General features: G+C 38.9%; 1 protein-coding gene across 2 annotated transcripts in view; it reads right to left on the reverse strand.

Moving 5' to 3' along the window:
• The window catches only part of LOC134854252 (uncharacterized), a 78,876-nt gene extending 57,381 nt beyond the window's left edge, over positions 1-21,495 (reverse strand). For both annotated transcript variants that reach the window (XM_063870436.1, XM_063870435.1), the window contains exons 1-7: positions 21,424-21,495; positions 21,143-21,322; positions 21,005-21,076; positions 18,787-18,876; positions 18,625-18,717; positions 18,186-18,327; positions 16,945-17,154 (exon numbers count right to left, since the gene is read on the reverse strand). In XM_063870436.1, coding sequence (XP_063726506.1) covers positions 16,945-17,154; positions 18,186-18,327; positions 18,625-18,717; positions 18,787-18,876; positions 21,005-21,076; positions 21,143-21,322; positions 21,424-21,438 — 802 coding nt within the window. In that variant the 5' untranslated portion in view covers positions 21,439-21,495. The remainder of the gene's footprint in view (positions 1-16,944; positions 17,155-18,185; positions 18,328-18,624; positions 18,718-18,786; positions 18,877-21,004; positions 21,077-21,142; positions 21,323-21,423) is intronic.
• Between the last annotated feature and the right edge of the window lie 366 nt (positions 21,496-21,861).

Genomic DNA, 21,861 nt, shown 5'->3' on the forward strand with positions numbered 1-21,861 from the left:
AGACGAAACCATCAGTCGTCGAAGCGTCCATTTTTCAACAAGAAAGTGCTAAAAAAGCACAAGGACGCCATATCAACAAGATCTAAGTCCAAGAAGGCCAAAAGATACACGAAACAGGATAGAGAGGAGCGACAGATATTACATTAGTAATTATTCATTGAGTCGTTAATCCTTCTGTTTATTTAATTTATGTGAAGATAATCAAGTTCTCTAAAAAAATTGTATTTTAATTCAACTTAGTGTTTTCAGAGAATTGTTTTTGTGTTTCTCAAAGATGTTGGCACAACACGCTTCTTCGAGCGCACCACTTGAAGATAGAGAGCTGTCAGCAGACCCAGAGGCAGTGTCTGTAAATCCAGAGGCATAACATTCTTCTTCGAGCGCACCACTTGAAGACAAAGAGCTAGACTCAGACCCAGAGGCAGTGAATCCAGATCTACAACAAGATAGTTCGAGCACACCACTTGAACACAGAGCTGGAGGCAGACCAAAAGGCAGTGAATATGAATCTAGAGGCACAAAAAGGCGTTTTAGAGCACACCCCTTCAAGACAGAGGGATGGACGCAGAGACGAAACCATCAACCTTCGAAGCGTCCATTTTTCAACAAGAAAGGGCTAAAAAGCACAAGTTCACCATATCAACAAGATCTAAGTTCAAGAAGGCCAAAAAGTACACGAAAGAGGATAGAGAGGAGCGACAGATATCAGATTAGTCATCATTCATTGAGTCATTAATCCTTCTGTTTATTTAATTTATGTGAAGATAATCAAGTTGTCTAAAAATTTTGTATTTTATTTCAACTTAGTGTTTTCAGAGAATTGTTTTTGTCTTTCTCAAATATGTTGGCATAACACGCGCTTCTTCGAGCGCACCACTTGAAGACAGAGAACTGTAAGCAGACCCAGAGGCAGTGTCTGTAAATCCAGAGGCATAACATTCTTCTTCGAGCGCACCACTTGAAGACAAAGAGCTCGACTCAGACCCAGAGGCAGTGACAGTGAATACAAATCTAAAACAAGATACTTCGAGCACACCACTTGAAGACAGAGAGGTGGAGGCAGACCAAAAGGCAGTGAAATGAATCCAGAGGCACAAAAGGCGTTTTTGAGCACACCCCTTCAAGATAGAGGGATGGACGCAGAGACGAAACCAACAGTCGTCGAAGTGTCCATTTTTCAACAAGAAAGGGCTAAAAAGCACAAGGTCACTATATCAACAAGATCTAAGTCCAAGAAATTCAAAAAGACCAAAAAGTCCACGAAAGATGATAGACAGGAGGGACAAATCTCAGATTAGTCATTAATCATTGAGTCGTTAATCTTTCTGTTTATTTAATTTAAGTGGAGATAATCAAGTTGTCTAAATTTTTTTAAATTTAATTCAACTTAGTGTTTTCATAGAATTGTTTTATTGTCTCTTAAAGATGTTGGCACAACACGCTTCTTCGAGTGCACCACTTGAAGATATAGAGCTGGAGGTAGACCAAAAGGCAGTGAATATGAATCCAGAGGCACAAAAGGCGTATTTGAGCACACCCCTTCAAGACAGAGGGATGGACGGAGAGACGAAACCATCAGTCGTCGAAGTGTCCATTTTTCAACCAGAAAGGGCTAAAAAGCACAAGGTCACCATATCAACAAGATCTAAGTCCAAGAAATTCAAAAAGACCAAAAAGTCCACGAAAGATGATAGACAGGAGGGACAAATCTCAGATTAGTCATTAATCATTGAGTCGTTAATCTTTCTGTTTATTTAATTTAAGTGGAGATAATCAAGCTGTCTAAAATTTTTGTAATTTAATTCAACTTAGTGTTTTCATAGAATTGTTTTATTGTCTCTTAAAGATGTTGGCACAACACGCTTCTTCGAGTGCACCACTTGAAGCTAGAGAGCTGGAGGTAGACCAAAAGGCAGTGAATATGAATCCAGAGGCACAAAAGGCGTTTTTGAGCACACCCCTTCAAGACAGGGATGGACGCAGAGACGAAACCATCAGTCGTCGAAGTGTCCATTTTTCAACCAGAAAGGGCTAAAAAGCACAAGGTCACCATATCAACAAGATCTAAGTCCAAGAAATCCAAATAGTCCACGAAAGATGATAGAGAGGAGGGACAAATATCAGATTAGTCATTAATCATTGAGTCGTTAATCCTTCTGTTTATTTAATTTATGTGAAGATAATCAAGTTCTCTAAAATTTTTGTATTTTAATTCAATTTAGTGTTTTCAGAGAATTGTTTTTGTGTTTCTCAAAGATGTTGGCACAACACGCTTCTTCGAGCGCACCACTTGAAGACAGAGAGCTGTCAGCCGACCCAGAGGCAGTGTCTGTAAATCCAGAGGCATAACAATCTTCTTCGAGCGCACCACTTGAAGACAAAGAGCTAGACTCAGACCCAGAGGCAGTGACAGTGAATCCAGATCTACAACAAGATACTTCGAGTGCACCACTTGAAGATATAGAGCTGGAGGTAGACCAAAAGGCAGTGAATATGAATCCAGAGGCACAAAAGGCGTTTTTGAGCACACCCCTTCAAGACAGAGGGATGGAAGGAGAGACGAAACCATCAGTCGTCGAAGTGTCCATTTTTCAACCAGAAAGGGCTAAAAAGCACAAGGTCACCATATCAACAAGATCTAAGTCCAAGAAATTCAAAAAGACCAAAAAGTCCACGAAAGATGATAGACAGGAGGGACAAATCTCAGATTAGTCATTAATCATTGAGTCGTTAATCCTTCTGTTTATTTAATTTATGTGAAGATAATCAAGTTCTCTAAAATTTTTGTATTTTAATTCAACTTAGTGTTTTCAGAGAATTGTTTTTGTGTTTCTCAAAGATGTTGGCACAACACGCTTCTTCGAGCGCACCACTTGAAGACAGAGAGCTGTCAGCCGACCCAGAGGCAGTGTCTGTAAATCCAGAGGCATAACAATCTTCTTCGAGCGCACCACTTGAAGACAAAGAGCTAGACTCAGACCCAGAGGCAGTGACAGTGAATACAAATCTACAACAAGATACTTCGAGCACACCACTTGAAGACAGAGAGGTGGAGGCAGACCAAAAGGCAGTGAAATGAATCCAGAGGCACAAAAAGGCGTTTTAGAGCACACCCCTTCAAGACAGAGGGATGGACGCAGAGACGAAACCATCAGTCGTCGAAGCGTCCATTTTTCAACAAGAAAGTGCTAAAAAAGCACAAGGACGCCATATCAACAAGATCTAAGTCCAAGAAGGCCAAAAGATACACGAAACAGGATAGAGAGGAGCGACAGATATTACATTAGTAATTATTCATTGAGTCGTTAATCCTTCTGTTTATTTAATTTATGTGAAGATAATCAAGTTGTCTAAAAATTTTGTATTTTATTTCAACTTAGTGTTTTCAGAGAATTGTTTTTGTCTTTCTCAAATATGTTGGCATAACACGCGCTTCTTCGAGCGCACCACTTGAAGACAGAGAACTGTAAGCAGACCCAGAGGCAGTGTCTGTAAATCCAGAGGCATAACATTCTTCTTCGAGCGCACCACTTGAAGACAAAGAGCTCGACTCAGACCCAGAGGCAGTGACAGTGAATACAAATCTAAAACAAGATACTTCGAGCACACCACTTGAAGACAGAGAGGTGGAGGCAGACCAAAAGGCAGTGAAATGAATCCAGAGGCACAAAAGGCGTTTTTGAGCACACCCCTTCAAGATAGAGGGATGGACGCAGAGACGAAACCAACAGTCGTCGAAGTGTCCATTTTTCAACAAGAAAGGGCTAAAAAGCACAAGGTCACTATATCAACAAGATCTAAGTCCAAGAAATTCAAAAAGACCAAAAAGTCCACGAAAGATGATAGACAGGAGGGACAAATCTCAGATTAGTCATTAATCATTGAGTCGTTAATCTTTCTGTTTATTTAATTTAAGTGGAGATAATCAAGTTGTCTAAATTTTTTTAAATTTAATTCAACTTAGTGTTTTCATAGAATTGTTTTATTGTCTCTTAAAGATGTTGGCACAACACGCTTCTTCGAGTGCACCACTTGAAGATATAGAGCTGGAGGTAGACCAAAAGGCAGTGAATATGAATCCAGAGGCACAAAAGGCGTATTTGAGCACACCCCTTCAAGACAGAGGGATGGACGGAGAGACGAAACCATCAGTCGTCGAAGTGTCCATTTTTCAACCAGAAAGGGCTAAAAAGCACAAGGTCACCATATCAACAAGATCTAAGTCCAAGAAATTCAAAAAGACCAAAAAGTCCACGAAAGATGATAGACAGGAGGGACAAATCTCAGATTAGTCATTAATCATTGAGTCGTTAATCTTTCTGTTTATTTAATTTAAGTGGAGATAATCAAGCTGTCTAAAATTTTTGTAATTTAATTCAACTTAGTGTTTTCATAGAATTGTTTTATTGTCTCTTAAAGATGTTGGCACAACACGCTTCTTCGAGTGCACCACTTGAAGCTAGAGAGCTGGAGGTAGACCAAAAGGCAGTGAATATGAATCCAGAGGCACAAAAGGCGTTTTTGAGCACACCCCTTCAAGACAGGGATGGACGCAGAGACGAAACCATCAGTCGTCGAAGTGTCCATTTTTCAACCAGAAAGGGCTAAAAAGCACAAGGTCACCATATCAACAAGATCTAAGTCCAAGAAATCCAAATAGTCCACGAAAGATGATAGAGAGGAGGGACAAATATCAGATTAGTCATTAATCATTGAGTCGTTAATCCTTCTGTTTATTTAATTTATGTGAAGATAATCAAGTTCTCTAAAATTTTTGTATTTTAATTCAACTTAGTGTTTTCAGAGAATTGTTTTTGTGTTTCTCAAAGATGTTGGCACAACACGCTTCTTCGAGCGCACCACTTGAAGACAGAGAGCTGTCAGCCGACCCAGAGGCAGTGTCTGTAAATCCAGAGGCATAACAATCTTCTTCGAGCGCACCACTTGAAGACAAAGAGCTAGACTCAGACCCAGAGGCAGTGACAGTGAATCCAGATCTACAACAAGATACTTCGAGTGCACCACTTGAAGATATAGAGCTGGAGGTAGACCAAAAGGCAGTGAATATGAATCCAGAGGCACAAAAGGCGTTTTTGAGCACACCCCTTCAAGACAGAGGGATGGACGGAGAGACGAAACCATCAGTCGTCGAAGTGTCCATTTTTCAACCAGAAAGGGCTAAAAAGCACAAGGTCACCATATCAACAAGATCTAAGTCCAAGAAATTCAAAAAGACCAAAAAGTCCACGAAAGATGATAGACAGGAGGGACAAATCTCAGATTAGTCATTAATCATTGAGTCGTTAATCTTTCTGTTTATTTAATTTAAGTGGAGATAATCAAGCTGTCTAAAATTTTTGTAATTTAATTCAACTTAGTGTTTTCATAGAATTGTTTTATTGTCTCTTAAAGATGTTGGCACAACACGCTTCTTCGAGTGCACCACTTGAAGATAGAGAGCTGGAGGTAGACCAAAAGGCAGTGAATATGAATCCAGAGGCACAAAAGGCGTTTTTGAGCACACCCCTTCAAGACAGAGGGATGGACGCAGAGACGAAACCATCAGTCGTCGAAGTGTCCATTTTTCAACCAGAAAGGGCTAAAAAGCACAAGGTCACCATATCAACAAGATCTAAGTCCAAGAAATCCAAATAGTCCACGAAAGATGATAGAGAGGAGGGACAAATATCAGATTAGTCATTAATCATTGAGTCGTTAATCCTTCTGTTTATTTAATTTATGTGAAGATAATCAAGTTCTCTAAAATTTTTGTATTTTAATTCAACTTAGTGTTTTCAGAGAATTGTTTTTGTGTTTCTCAAAGATGTTGGCACAACACGCTTCTTCGAGCGCACCACTTGAAGACAGAGAGCTGTCAGCCGACCCAGAGGCAGTGTCTGTAAATCCAGAGGCATAACAATCTTCTTCGAGCGCACCACTTGAAGACAAAGAGCTAGACTCAGACCCAGAGGCAGTGACAGTGAATCCAGATCTACAACAAGATACTTCGAGCACACCACTTGAAGACAGAGCTGGAGGCAGACCAAAAGGCAGTGAATATGAATCCAGAGGCACAAAACTGCTTTTTAGAGCACACCCCTTCAAGACAGAGGGATGGACGCAGAGACGAAACCATCAACCTTCGAAGCGTCCATTTTTCAACAAGAAAGGGCTAAAAAGCACAAGTTCATCATATCAACAAGATCTAAGTCCAAGAAGGCCAAAAAGTACACGAAAGAGGATAGAGAGGACCGACAGATATCAGATTAGTCATTATTCATTGATTCATTAAGCCTTCTGTTTATTTAATTTATGTGAAGATAATCAAGTTGTCTAAAATTTTTGTATTTAAATTCAACTTGTTGTTTTCAGAGAATTGTTTTTGTTTTTCTCAAATATGTTGGCACAACACGCTTCTTCGAGCGCACCACTTGAAGACAGAGAGCTGTAAGCAGACCCAGAGGCAGTGTCTGTAAATCCATAGGCATAACATTCTTCTTCGAGCGCACCACTTGAAGACAAAGAGCTCGACTCAGACCCAGAGGCAGTGAATACAGATCTACAACAAGATACTTCGAGCACACCACTTGAAGACAGAGAACTGGAGGCAGATCAAAAGGCAGTGAAATGAATCCAGAGGCACAAAAGGCGTTTTTGAGCACACCCCTTCAAGATAGAGGGATGGACGCAGAGACGAAACCATCAGTCGTCGAAGTGTCCATTTTTCAACAAGAAAAGGCTAAAAAGCACAAGGTCACCATATCAACAAGATCTAAGTCCAAGAAATCCAAAAAGACCAAACAGTCCACGAAAGATGATAGACAGGAGGCACAAATATCAGATTAGTCATTAATCATTGAGTCGTTAATCTTTCTGTTTATTTAATTTAAGTGGAGATAATCAAGTTGTCTCAAATTTTTGTAATTTAATTCAACTTAGTGTTTTCATAGAATTGTTTTATTGTTTCTTAGAGATGTTGGCACAACACGCTTCTTTGAGCGCAATACTTGAAGATAGAGAGCTGGAGGTAGACCAAAAGGCAGTGAATATGAATCCAGAGGCACAAAAGGCGTTTTTGAGCGCACCCCATCAAGACAGAGGGATGGACGCAGAGACGAAACCATCAGTCGTCGAAGTGTCCATTTTTCAACACAAGGGCTAAAAAGCACAAGGTCACCATATCAACAAGATCTAAGTCCAAGAAATCCAAATAGTCCACGAAAGATGATAGAGAGGAGGGACAAATATCAGATTAGTCATTAATCATTGAGTCGTTAATCTTTCTGTTTTTTTAATTTAAGTGAAGATAATCAAGTTGTCTAAAATGTTTGTAATTTAATTCAACTTAGTGTTTTCATAGAATTGTTTTTGTGTTTCTCAAAGACGTTGGCACAACACGCTTCTTCGAGCGCACCAATTGAAGACAGAGAGCTGTAAGCAGACCCAGAGGCAGTGTCTGTAAATCCAGAGGCATAACATTCTCCTTCGAGCGCACCACTTGAAGACAAAGAGCTAGACTCAGACCCAGAGGCAGTGACAGTGAATCCAGATTTACAACAGGATACTTCGAGCCCACCACTTGAAGACAGAGCTGGAGGCAGACCAAAAGGCAGTGAATATGAATCCAGAGGCACAAGAGGCGTTTTTGAGCACACCCCTTCAATATAGAGGGATGGACGCAGAGACGAAACCATCAGTCGTCGAAGTGTCCATTTTTCAGCAAGAAAGAGCTAAAAAGCACAAGGTCACCATATCAACAAGATCTAAGTCCAAGAAGGCCAAAAAGTACACGAAAGAGGATAGAGAGGACCGACAGATATCAGATTAGTCATTATTCATTAATCCTTCTGTTTATTTAATTTAAGTTAAGATAATCAAGCTGTCTAAAATTTTTGTATTTAAATTCAACTTGGTGTTTTGAGAGAATTGTTTTTGTCTTTCTCATTTATGTTGGCACAACACGCTTCTTCGAGCGCACCACTTGAAGACAGACTGCTGTAAGCAGGCCCAGAGGCAGTGTCTGTAAATCCATAGGCATAACATTCTTCTTCGAGCGCACCACTTGAAGACAAAGAGCTCGACTCAGACCCAGAGGCAGTGAATACAGATCTACAACAAGATACTTCGAGCACACCACTTGAAGACAGAGAACTGGAGGCAGATCAAAAGGCAGTGAAATGAATCCAGAGGCACAAAAGGCGTTTTTGAGCACACCCCTTCAAGACAGAGGGATGGACGGAGAGACGAAACCATCAGTCGTCGAAGTGTCCATTTTTCAACCAGAAAGGGCTAAAAAGCACAAGGTCACCATATCAACAAGATCTAAGTCCAAGAAATTCAAAAAGACCAAAAAGTCCATGAAAGATGATAGACAGGAGGGACAAATCTCAGATTAGTCATTAATCATTGAGTCGTTAATCTTTCTGTTTATTTAATTTAAGTGGAGATAATCAAGCTGTCTAAAATTTTTGTAATTTAATTCAACTTAGTGTTTTCATAGAATTGTTTTTGTGTTTCTCAAAGACGTTGGCACAACACGCTTCTTCGAGCGCACCAATTGAAGACAGAGAGCTGTAAGCAGACCCAGAGGCAGTGTCTGTAAATCCAGAGGCATAACATTCTCCTTCGAGCGCACCACTTGAAGACAAAGAGCTAGACTCAGACCCAGAGGCAGTGACAGTGAATCCAGATTTACAACAGGATACTTCGAGCCCACCACTTGAAGACAGAGCTGGAGGCAGACCAAAAGGCAGTGAATATGAATCCAGAGGCACAAGAGGCGTTTTTGAGCACACCCCTTCAATATAGAGGGATGGACGCAGAGACGAAACCATCAGTCGTCGAAGTGTCCATTTTTCAGCAAGAAAGAGCTAAAAAGCACAAGGTCACCATATCAACAAGATCTAAGTCCAAGAAGGCCAAAAAGTACACGAAAGAGGATAGAGAGGACCGACAGATATCAGATTAGTCATTATTCATTAATCCTTCTGTTTATTTAATTTAAGTTAAGATAATCAAGCTGTCTAAAATTTTTGTATTTAAATTCAACTTGGTGTTTTGAGAGAATTGTTTTTGTCTTTCTCATTTATGTTGGCACAACACGCTTCTTCGAGCGCACCACTTGAAGACAGACTGCTGTAAGCAGGCCCAGAGGCAGTGTCTGTAAATCCATAGGCATAACATTCTTCTTCGAGCGCACCACTTGAAGACAAAGAGCTCGACTCAGACCCAGAGGCAGTGAATACAGATCTACAACAAGATACTTCGAGCACACTACTTGAAGACAGAGAACTGGAGGCAGATCAAAAGGCAGTGAAATGAATCCAGAGGCACAAAAGGCGTTTTTGAGCACACCCCTTCAAGACAGAGGGATGGACGGAGAGACGAAACCATCAGTCGTCGAAGTGTCCATTTTTCAACCAGAAAGGGCTAAAAAGCACAAGGTCACCATATCAACAAGATCTAAGTCCAAGAAATTCAAAAAGACCAAAAAGTCCACGAAAGATGATAGACAGGAGGGACAAATCTCAGATTAGTCATTAATCATTGAGTCGTTAATCTTTCTGTTTATTTAATTTAAGTGGAGATAATCAAGCTGTCTAAAATTTTTGTAATTTAATTCAACTTAGTGTTTTCATAGAATTGTTTTATTGTCTCTTAAAGATGTTGGCACAACACGCTTCTTCGAGTGCACCACTTGAAGATAGAGAGCTGGAGGTAGACCAAAAGGCAGTGAATATGAATCCAGAGGCACAAAAGGCGTTTTTGAGCACACCCCTTCAAGACAGAGGGATGGACGCAGAGACGAAACCATCAGTCGTCGAAGTGTCCATTTTTCAACCAGAAAGGGCTAAAAAGCACAAGGTCACCATATCAACAAGATCTAAGTCCAAGAAATCCAAATAGTCCACGAAAGATGATAGAGAGGAGGGACAAATATCAGATTAGTCATTAATCATTGAGTCGTTAATCCTTCTGTTTATTTAATTTATGTGAAGATAATCAAGTTCTCTGAAATTTTTGTATTTTAATTCAACTTAGTGTTTTCAGAGAATTGTTTTTGTGTTTCTCAAAGATGTTGGCACAACACGCTTCTTCGAGCGCACCACTTGAAGACAGAGAGCTGTCAGCCGACCCAGAGGCAGTGTCTGTAAATCCAGAGGCATAACAATCTTCTTCGAGCGCACCACTTGAAGACAAAGAGCTAGACTCAGACCCAGAGGCAGTGACAGTGAATCCAGATCTACAACAAGATACTTCGAGCACACCACTTGAAGACAGAGCTGGAGGCAGACCAAAAGGCAGTGAATATGAATCCAGAGGCACAAAACTGCTTTTTAGAGCACACCCCTTCAAGACAGAGGGATGGACGCAGAGACGAAACCATCAACCTTCGAAGCGTCCATTTTTCAACAAGAAAGGGCTAAAAAGCACAAGTTCACCATATCAACAAGATCTAAGTCCAAGAAGGCCAAAAAGTACACGAAAGAGGATAGAGAGGACCGACAGATATCAGATTAGTCATTATTCATTGATTCATTAAGCCTTCTGTTTATTTAATTTATGTGAAGATAATCAAGTTGTCTAAAATTTTTGTATTTAAATTCAACTTGGTGTTTTCAGAGAATTGTTTTTGTTTTTCTCAAATATGTTGGCACAACACGCTTCTTCGAGCGCACCACTTGAAGACAGAGAGCTGTAAGCAGACCCAGAGGCAGTGTCTGTAAATCCATAGGCATAACATTCTTCTTCGAGCGCACCACTTGAAGACAAAGAGCTCGACTCAGACCCAGAGGCAGTGAATACAGATCTACAACAAGATACTTCGAGCACACCACTTGAAGACAGAGAACTGGAGGCAGATCAAAAGGCAGTGAAATGAATCCAGAGGCACAAAAGGCGTTTTTGAGCACACCCCTTCAAGATAGAGGGATGGACGCAGAGACGAAACCATCAGTCGTCGAAGTGTCCATTTTTCAACAAGAAAAGGCTAAAAAGCACAAGGTCACCATATCAACAAGATCTAAGTCCAAGAAATCCAAAAAGACCAAACAGTCCACGAAAGATGATAGACAGGAGGGACAAATATCAGATTAGTCATTAATCATTGAGTCGTTAATCTTTCTGTTTATTTAATTTAAGTGGAGATAATCAAGTTGTCTCAAATTTTTGTAATTTAATTCAACTTAGTGTTTTCATAGAATTGTTTTATTGTTTCTTAGAGATGTTGGCACAACACGCTTCTTTGAGCGCAATACTTGAAGATAGAGAGCTGGAGGTAGACCAAAAGGCAGTGAATATGAATCCAGAGGCACAAAAGGCGTTTTTGAGCGCACCCCATCAAGACAGAGGGATGGACGCAGAGACGAAACCATCAGTAGTCGAAGTGTCCATTTTTCAACACAAGGGCTAAAAAGCACAAGGTCACCATATCAACAAGATCTAAGTCCAAGAAATCCAAATAGTCCACGAAAGATGATAGAGAGGAGGGACAAATATCAGATTAGTCATTAATCATTGAGTCGTTAATCTTTCTGTTTTTTTAATTTAAGTGAAGATAATCAAGTTGTCCACAATGTTTGTAATTTAATTCAACTTAGTGTTTTCATAGAATTGTTTTTGTGTTTCTCAAAGACGTTGGCACAACACGCTTCTTCGAGCGCACCAATTGAAGACAGAGAGCTGTAAGCAGACCCAGAGGCAGTGTCTGTAAATCCAGAGGCATAACATTCTCCTTCGAGCGCACCACTTGAAGACAAAGAGCTAGACTCAGACCCAGAGGCAGTGACAGTGAATCCAGATTTACAACAGGATAATTCGAGCCCACCACTTGAAGACAGAGCTGGAGGCAGACCAAAAGGCAGTGAATATGAATCCAGAGGCACAAGAGGCGTTTTTGAGCACACCCCTTCAATATAGAGGGATGGACGCAGAGACGAAACCATCAGTCGTCGAAGTGTCCATTTTTCAGCAAGAAAGAGCTAAAAAGCACAAGGTCACCATATCAACAAGATCTAAGTCCAAGAAGGCCAAAAAGTACACGAAAGAGGATAGAGAGGACCGACAGATATCAGATTAGTCATTATTCATTGATTCATTAATCCTTCTGTTTATTTAATTTAAGTTAAGATAATCAAGCTGTCTAAAATTTTTGTATTTAAATTCAACTTGGTGTTTTGAGAGAATTGTTTTTGTCTTTCTCATTTATGTTGGCACAACACGCTTCTTCGAGCGCACCACTTGAAGACAGAGAGCTGTAAGCAGGCCCAGAGGCAGTGTCTGTAAATCCATAGGCATAACATTCTTCTTCGAGCGCACCACTTGAAGACAAAGAGCTCGACTCAGACCCAGAGGCAGTGAATACAGATCTACAACAAGATACTTCGAGCACACCACTTGAAGACAGAGAACTGGAGGCAGATCAAAAGGCAGTGAAATGAATCCAGAGGCACAAAAGGCGTTTTTGAGCACACCCCTTCAAGATAGAGGGATGGACGCAGAGACGAAACCATCAGTCGTCGAAGTGTCCATTTTTCAACAAGAAATGGCTAAAAAGCACAAGGTCACCATATCAACAAGATCTAAGTCCAAGAAATCCAAAAAGACCAAACAGTCCACAAAAGATGATAGACAGGAGGGACAAATATCAGATTAGTCATTAATCATTGAGTCGTTAATCTTTCTGTTTATTTAATTTAAGTGGAGATAATCAAGTTGTCTAAAATTTTTGTAATTTAATTCAGATTAGTGTTTTCATAGAATTGTTTTATTGTTTCTTAGAGATGTTGGCACAACACGCTTCTTCGAGCGCACCACTTGAAGATAGAGAGCTGGAGGTAGACCAAAAGGCCGTGAATATGAATCCAGAGGCACAAAAGGCGTTTTTGAGCGCACCCCATCAAGACAGAGGGATGGACGCAGAGACGAAACCATCAGTCGTCGAAGTGTCCATTTTTCAACACAAGGGCTAAAAAGCACAAGGTCACCATATCAACAAGATCTAAGTCCAAGAAATCCAAATAGTCCACGAAAGATGATAGAGAGGAGGGACAAATATCAAATTAGTCATTAATCATTGAGTCGTTAATCTTTCTGTTTTTTAAAATTAAGTGAAGATAATCAAGTTGTCTCAAATGTTTGTAATTTAATTCAACTTAGTGTTTTCATAGAATTGTTTTTGTGTTTCTCAAAGACGTTGGCACAACACGCTTCTTCGAGCGCACCAATTGAAGACAGAGAGCTGTAAGCAGACCCAGAGGCAGTGTCTGTAAATCCAGAGGCATAACATTCTCCTTCGAGCGCACCACTTGAAGACAAAGAGCTAGACTCAGACCCAGTGACAGTGAATCCAGATTTACAACAGGATACTTCGAGCACACCACTTGAAGACAGAGCTGGAGGCAGACCAAAAGGCAGTGAATATGAATCCAGAGGCACAAAAGGCGTTTTTGAGCACACCCCTTCAATATAGAGGGATGGACGCAGAGACGAAACCATCAGTCGTCGAAGTGTCCATTTTTCAGCAAGAAAGAGCTAAAAAGCACAAGGTCACCATATCAACAAGATCTAAGTCCAAGAAATCCAAAACGGCCAAGAAGTCCACGAAAGATGATTGAGAGGAGGGACAAATATCAGATTAGTCATTAATCATTGAGTCGTTAATCTCTCTGTTTATTTAATTTAAGTGAAGATAATCAAGTTGTCTAAAATGTTTGCAATTTAATTCAACTTAGTGTTTTCATAGAACTGTTTTTGTGTTTCTCAAAGACGTTGGCACAACACGCTTCTTCGAGCGCACCAATTGAAGACAGAGAACTGTAAGCAGACCCAGAGGCAGTGTCTGTAAATCCAGAGGCATAACATTCTTCTTCAAGCGCACCACTTGAAGACAAAGAGCTAGACTCAGACCCAAAGGCAGTGACAGTGAATCCAGATCTACAACAGGATACTTCGAGCACACCACTTGAAGACAGAGCTGGAGGCAGACCAAAAGGCAGTGAATATGAATCCAGAGGCACAAAAGGCGTTTTTGAGCACACCCCTTCAAGATAGAGGGATGGACGCAGAGACGAAACCATCAGTCGTCGAAGTGACCATTTTTCAGCAAGAAAGAGCTAAAAAGCACAAGGTCACCATATCAACAAAATCTAAGTCCAAGAAATCCAAAACGGCCAAAAAGTCCACGAAAGATGATTGAGAGGAGGGACAAATATCAGATTAGTCATTAATCATTGAGTCGTTAATCTCTCTGTTTATTTAATTTAAGTGAAGATAATCAAGTTGTCTAAAATGTTCGCAATTTAATTCAACTTAGTGTTTTCATAGAATTGTTTTTGTGTTTCTCAAAGACGTTGGCACAACACGCTTCTTCGAGCGCACCAATTGAAGACAGAGAGCTGTAAGCAGACCCAGAGGCAGTGTCTGTAAATCCAGAGGCATAACATTCTTCTTCGAGCGCACCACTTGAAGACAAAGAGCTAGACTCAGACCCAGAGGCAGTGAATCCAGATCTACAACAGGACACTTCGAGCACACTACTTGAAGACAGAGCTGGAGGCAGACCAAAAGGCAGTGAATATGAATCCAGAGGCACAAAAGGCATTTTTGAGCACACCCCTTCAAGATAGAGGGATGGACGCAGAGACGAAACCATCAGTCGTCGAAGTGTCCATTTTTCAACAAGAAAGAGCTAAAAAGCACAAGGTCACCATATCAACAAGATCTAAGTCCAAGAAATCCAAAAAGGCCAAAAAGTCCACGAAAGATGATAGAGAGGAGGGACAAATATCAGATTAGTCATTAATCATTGAGTAGTTAATCTTTCTGTTTATTCAATCTAAGTGAAGATAATCAAGTTGTCTAAAATTTTTGTAATTCAATTCAACTTAGTGTTTTCATAGAACTGTTTTTGTTTCTCAAAGATGTTGGCACAACACGCTTCTTCGAGCGCACCACTTAAAGATACAGAGCTGGAGGCAGAACAAAAGGCAGTGAATAAGAATCCAGAGGCACAAAAGGCGTTTTGAGCACACCCCTTCAAGACAGAGGGATGGACGCAGAGACAAAACCATCAGTCGTCGAAGTGTCAATTTTTTAACAAGAAAGGGCCAAAAAGCACACGGTCACCATATCAACAAGATCTAAGTCCAAGAAATCCAAAAAGTCCATGAAAGATGATAGAGGAGGGACAAATATCAGATTAGTCATTAATCATTGAGTCGTTAATCTTTGTTTATTTAAATTACGTGAAGATAATCAAGTTGTCTAAAATTTTTGTAATTTAATTCAACTTAGTGTTTTCATAGAATTGTTTTTGTGTTTCTCAAAGATGTTGGCACAACACGCTTCTTCGAGCGCACCACTTGAAGTTAGAGAGAAGTTAGAGACCCAGAGGCAGTGACAGTGAATCCAGATGCTCAACAGGATACTTCGACCACATCACTTGAAGACAGAGCTGGAGTTGGCAAAAATCGATTCAATTCATTCAAACTATTATTGATTTCAGATCCGATAGTTTTCTCAACACAATGAAACTTATATAGAAGGTGTTTTGATGGCTCTAAATAACCTCATTTGAAAATAGCTTGAATGATCTCCTTCCTAAACTCTGAAATATTTCATAGATTCAGATCTCATTTCATCGTTTTATTTGAGCCTGTACCCAGCCAATGATATCATCACTTCGGAATGTTTGCTCGAAATTCGATTCAATTCCATAAATTTATTGTCGATTTCAGATCCGATAGTTCTCTCATCTCATTGATCTTTACATAAAAGGTACTCTGATACCTCCATATGTCCTTTCTTAGAACTCTGAAATAATTTTAAAAGATATTTATCTCTTTCTATCAACTTAACTGAAATCTTTTACCAACCAATGATGTCATCACTTACGAACACTATTTAAATAAGGGTAGTTTTTTTTTGAATTTTGAGCAAGGAATCGAGCATGTTAGAAGTGACATTTATTTACCATTCCTATTAATTTGACAATGCTGTGAAGAAAGTTATTTATGGTCGGAAAAGGCTACTACCTGTATGCAACACCCTTGTTTATGGCAAGGGTAATTTTCGAAAACATAGCCAGCTGACAGTTGAAAAAGAGTAATGAACGCAAGGAAACTGAAAAAAAAACGACTTGTTCTGTCAAAATTTTTCAACTTTTGAATTTCGAAGAAAACAATAGATGGCCTTTCGAGACTTTCCTGAAAAAAAAACCAAAATGAAAATCAGCAAGACCTACATAAGAGTACTCACTACGTTCATTACTCTTAATAAAGCAAGTTCAATTTCTTACAGAGTTGTAAAAAAAATTGTTTACGGGGGAAAGTCTAGTTGCAGGTGTAATATGTATAATCCGTGCTGCGGCAACTAAGCGAATATAATTGAGCAAACTAACAATAGTCCGGCAATTTTTTCAACTCGCATATTTTTTAGTTTGCAAACACAGTACTGATATAAGAATTCATTCAAGTTTTTCGTGACCTTTTCACTTTAGCTCTTAGAGTGTAGAGTCTAGTCTGCCTTCATTTAACAAAGGAAATCAACTAAACTTAAAAAGAAACCGAAAGTCAAACCGCGAAAAATCATATTTGAGCGTGAACAAACTCAATGAGTCTTAATAAATTGAAATGAAACATTGGGCAAATTACATAAAGTTTTGTTTTGCCAATCGCTGAGGATCAGCCAAAGGCTATTAGTCCCGTTTAGGACTTTTTCCCACTCTTTAGACAGTTATTTTGCTGAGCGAGCCTCTTTTGCTCATTTCAATGACGTTTTCATTGCGTCAAGAAAGTTTCTTTTGTGCTACTATTGGCCAAATTTGGTCGTGGTATAATTTTTTTAAAAGAAAAATGGGGGCGTAACATCACCGTCAAGGTATCTTATCTTATACATGGATCTTATTTTTAAAAAATTTTTGAAATTTTGCATGTCGCAACATACCATAGAGTGCGTGGCGGTGATAATTCATGAGGATATTGACAATATTGCACAATTTTTCATCTCCATTCGGAGTAGACGAAGACTGATTGTCTGAATTTGGAACTCTTCCATCAGATTTTGTTCCAGAAGATGGAGTCCTTCCATTGCGATGGTCTCTTGATTTCATCTGGTCGACAGACTGCAGATAGTCCAACTCCAGAAGAAACATGCCTGCAAAAGACAAAAGCCTCAACGAAAAAAACAAAGCTACTATCCATTTGTAAAGCAAACATAGCCAACATACAGTTGGAAAACAGTCAGTGACCGCAATTAAACAGATTAGAATACTGACTCGTCTTTTGAAAAAGCTCAAGTTGCGAAACTAAAAGAAAATAGATGGCTTTTAAGTTCTTTAGAACAATTTATTATCGGCACTTTATTGATAAAATGAACCCAATTTGAGAAAACTGCATCAATAAAGGAATTTTTTACTTCGCTGGGAAACCTGAAAATTAAATTCGAAACTAGTCTATCAGACTTTTTGTGACCTTTACACTTTTGCTGTTCGATAGGCGCAGTTTGCCTTCCTCTTAACAAAAAAAAGAACTAGTATTTTTTTGCTCATGGAGTGCCACCCGACAGGCTGATGCCTTTTTGGTATTCTTCCACGCCGAACTTAATTGTAAACGTACATTTTCATAGAATGTATGGTGATAAATTTTGGCTTGAAAATAAAATGATGATCATAACTGAACTGAAAAAGAAATCAAAAGTCAAACCGTGAAAAATTACATTTGAGCCTGATCAAATTTTGAGACTTTTCCAGATTAAAAAAAATCATCGCGACATATAAGAGTCTTCACTAGGTTCATCGACTTTTAATATTATACGGTCGAACTTGGTTTAGAACTTTGTCTTAACCCAATTTAACCTAAATTTTTCGGACTGGACATTCTAAAAAGAATGTCATAATTACGCTGAAAACGTTTAAATAGGATGAAACTTTCGAATGGTAGCAAACTGTGTTAATGGTACCAAAAGAATGTATAAGTCGGGTCAACAATTTGATCAGAGCAATCATTCCATTTTGACAGATTTCTGCATGCAATTTCGTTTTTTGACAACTTTGTTCTAATAAATTAGGCTTTGCAAGCAAAATTTTTCCAAACTGGGTCAATTGCTCATCAATTGTTTATGAACTTTGTCTCCGAATTTTTAGCTACTAATTTGCTAATTTGATAACAGAACATGATTGATTTTACCTAGAAAAGGTACGACAGGCTGCGAAGTGTTGTTTCCATGAGCTGCAGGGGGGAGTAGATTCCGTAAATTGGAGTAGTTCGATTCAGGGTTGACACATTGTGCGAACTTTTCAAATTTGACTCGATCTTTTTTGTCTACATGCTAAAAATTAAACTTAAATGAAGCTACAACTGTACTTACTCCGTTTCCTCATAATTTCTAAATTACTAAAGAAAGTTGCGAAAAGTTGGAACAGACAGACTTGATCAAAAAGAGCAAAGGACCTATTGAAGAAAACTTTTGCATGCAACAGCTAACTTTTCAGACAGAAAGTATGACTCAAGGTCACCTAAAAATCAAATTTGCATGCGAAAATTGCTTAAAAAAGGGCAGATTGTCAAATTTTGTCTGTTCTTATTTTTGTCTGTTCCAACTTTTTGCTACTTATTATACACAAACCTCCCAAGATCGTTTCAGCCTACTGATAGGTGAGCTGCTGAGAGCTGTGACGACTGCTGAGAAGCCTTGGAAGTTAGCATGTGCGTAAAGATACTAAAATAAATAAATACTAATCAAATGTGAAAAACCCTAATGATTCGGAAATGAAAAAAAGAGGCACACCTTGGAAACTTTGATGAAAAACGACAGCAGATATCCTCTACGCTTACAGTCGTTGCTCGACAACACTTCAGCTCTCGTCCAAAACATTGTCTGCAAACATAAACCTTGGGTCAGGTGACCGTGGGTAGGCCATATACCATCTACACACTAATTTAGCCCCTTTAGGAAAGTGGCACTAATTTATGCGATTTGGATTAGAAAAAACTTTTTCTAGTATAACAGACGCGTTTGCTTGTTTAATACAGAGCCGAAGCTTCGCTTCGCAAACACTATCTAGAGATTTTCCGGTGATCTTGATGAACTGGGCTCTTTTTCCATACCCCCACCTGCAATTTTTACTACTAAGTTACTGCTCACATAGGCCGATCAATATGAAAATTGACATGCGGACTAATTAGGCTGTGCCTGACATATTTGGTCTTCATTATCAACCTTGTAAAACCACTCGATACGCCATAAAAATGATGGTCGTGTGAGGTGGGAGAAAAGGAAAAAGAGTCATGAACTGTTCAAATTTTGCTCGTGGAAATTATCAGAAATATTCTTCCAGTGAGTTTCAGTTTTTTGATGTGAAAATGATGCACCCCACTGTAAAGTTATGGGTTATATCTGTAATGTTGTGTTTTATGTGTATTACTGACGTAGTATGGATTTTAGTAGGTTTAGTAATGAGTTCAGTTGATCTAGCGACCGACGATTGTGTTTGTTTGTAGGGGCGCAGTATTTACAGTAAATGATAATTGGGAATGACAAACAAGTCTTCTTATTAAAAAGGATAGCCGGTTGCTGGACCAGTAGCACAGAATGTTCCGACCACGTGATTTTTAAAAAAAGTTCTCTAAAATTAGTGTCTTTTTTGAGCGTGATATGAAGAGAGAACTATAGACACGCGTAGAAAGTTTAAAAATTTAGGCATAATTGACAACAATAGTGTTCAAAAAGCTAATAGCAAACAAAACTTTATAAAGCAAACTTGAAAAATTTTTTAAAAAAATATGAAAATTGCTCGTTTCGGCGAAGAAATCTTTAAATAAAAGGAATACTAGTTTTAGGAACTTACTTAGCCTTTCCTTCGCAAAAAATATAGTGCAAAAACTTTTTTGATTTTTTTTTTGGTTTTTTGAATGCCTTTTTTTACAAACTAGTATTCTTACTGAAAGTTTTTTTTTCACCTAAACGAGCAATTTGCATATAAAGAAGGCTACTCGATCGCTTTACTAGCTCGAAAATAGACTAAACCTCGGTTTTTCTTGACAATGGGACAAATTTTTTCAAAAGTTTTTAATGTCATTCGAATCACGAATGAAGGGCTTCTAAATGTTATATCACTCAATGCATTCCCATAATTATTTGCGGTTCCTGATTTAGTGTGGAAAAAAAACAAAAATGCACACAAAAATGCAAACTAATACATAGAAAACGTTTGAAAAGACTGTTTGCAGTCAGCCTTCTGATCGGATCAAGGCAGGACTTATTAATTAAGTCATTGGATAATGGTTGCTCATGTGTATTGCATTAGCAAATTTTGATCATCGATTGTAATCAAGTATGCTTCTGGCGTTGCGAAATATTATGCAGGGGAAAAATTCTAGTCACTTAGAGCCATCGTGTCCAAATTATCAATTTAAATGTTGCTTATCTATTTGTAATTTTCTGAAAAGTTTCCGGTCACTTGTAAGTATATTTTGTTTATTGGTGCCTTCCTATATAATTTCTCGCCTTCTTTTCCCAGCGTGGCTTCGGTCTATGAAGCAGATGATGAAAGCAACCGTTTCTACCATATTTCTACCTTTATGGCGTCGACCCATCGGGAACATTTTGCATGTGTTCTAAGATTTTCTTTACATTATGAGGGTCATTTTCTATCGTCCTTGTCGTTCAATAAAAACAAATTAGAAAAGAGATTCCGTCGGCATCGAATTGATCAACATTTTGATTTTGTTTTCAGACTTAACCTCGTTTGGTTCTACACGGGTTGGGGAAAAGAAACTCTATATCTCTGACTCCGGAATTGATTAAAAAGGTTGCTAAAAATGGGATACCACGCTAGCTTACCCGAAAACTGGAATACGTTTTTCTTAAGAAGCAGCGAGATAACTTGATCGGACACAAACGCCTTGCACCCAGCTGCATTATGCTCGCTGATCGTAAGACAAATAAACTTTCTTATACGCTGAAATTTCTTATTTTTTGCAAAAATAACTCGTCATCAACTGACCTGATTAAATCTGCTCGAACACGCTTTGATTCCCACTGAGTTCTTCTTGCTTTTGCCATAATCCCGAAGTTCCTTGAACAAACAAATTACATGATTACAAATTAGCCCCTAATTATGTAGAGCTTTAATATGAGTTACCGATTCCGTAATCTGACGAAAAGCTTCGGCATCACGCAATGTGATCTGTCTCGCTACATCTTCAGGTTGATAATCAGTTATTAACGTATTACTTCTGATGTCATCTTTGGAATTATGAAAAGGATATGTCCGAGACTTCTCGTGCTTCTTTGCCGCATGCCAGGTGTCGTAGGGTGTGCTCTATAAACATAAGTTTCACTAACAATGGCCCTCGCACCCCATCAAGGCAACTTGAGTCAATTAGAACAACGAAATTAGTTTTAAATTAAACAGTAGCTTACGGGTTGCTTTGGCATTGAAATTTAGGTGCAATTTGAAAACAAAGTGCAGTTTTGATTACATTAAGCTTTCTGAAAAAAAATCAAGTAAAAGATCGCCCCATGCTTAAGACGGCCAGTGCACAGATTGGATAGGGCATCAGATTGCTATACAATTGCGACTATAAGAAGATAAAATAACACTTGAACTGCTGTACATAGTAGCCGGAGTCTCAATACAGTATTGTGTAAAAATTAAAGAAAAAATATTATCACATTAATTACAGAGCGGCGATGTGGAGCTTCGCAAAACTAGCAATGCAGAAAACGCATTTTGTTACGAGTGAGTGAAACGAAAAAAGGCAATTATGAAAAAAATAATCTACAAAATTTTAATGAAACAATTACTTGATTAGGAAGAAAAGTTGCGATGTAAAAAACGCATTGCGCAACAAGATAGAG

This window comes from Symsagittifera roscoffensis, chromosome 9, assembly GCF_963678635.1.
Source record: "Symsagittifera roscoffensis chromosome 9, txSymRosc1.1, whole genome shotgun sequence".
Taxonomy (NCBI): domain Eukaryota; kingdom Metazoa; phylum Xenacoelomorpha; order Acoela; family Convolutidae; genus Symsagittifera; species Symsagittifera roscoffensis.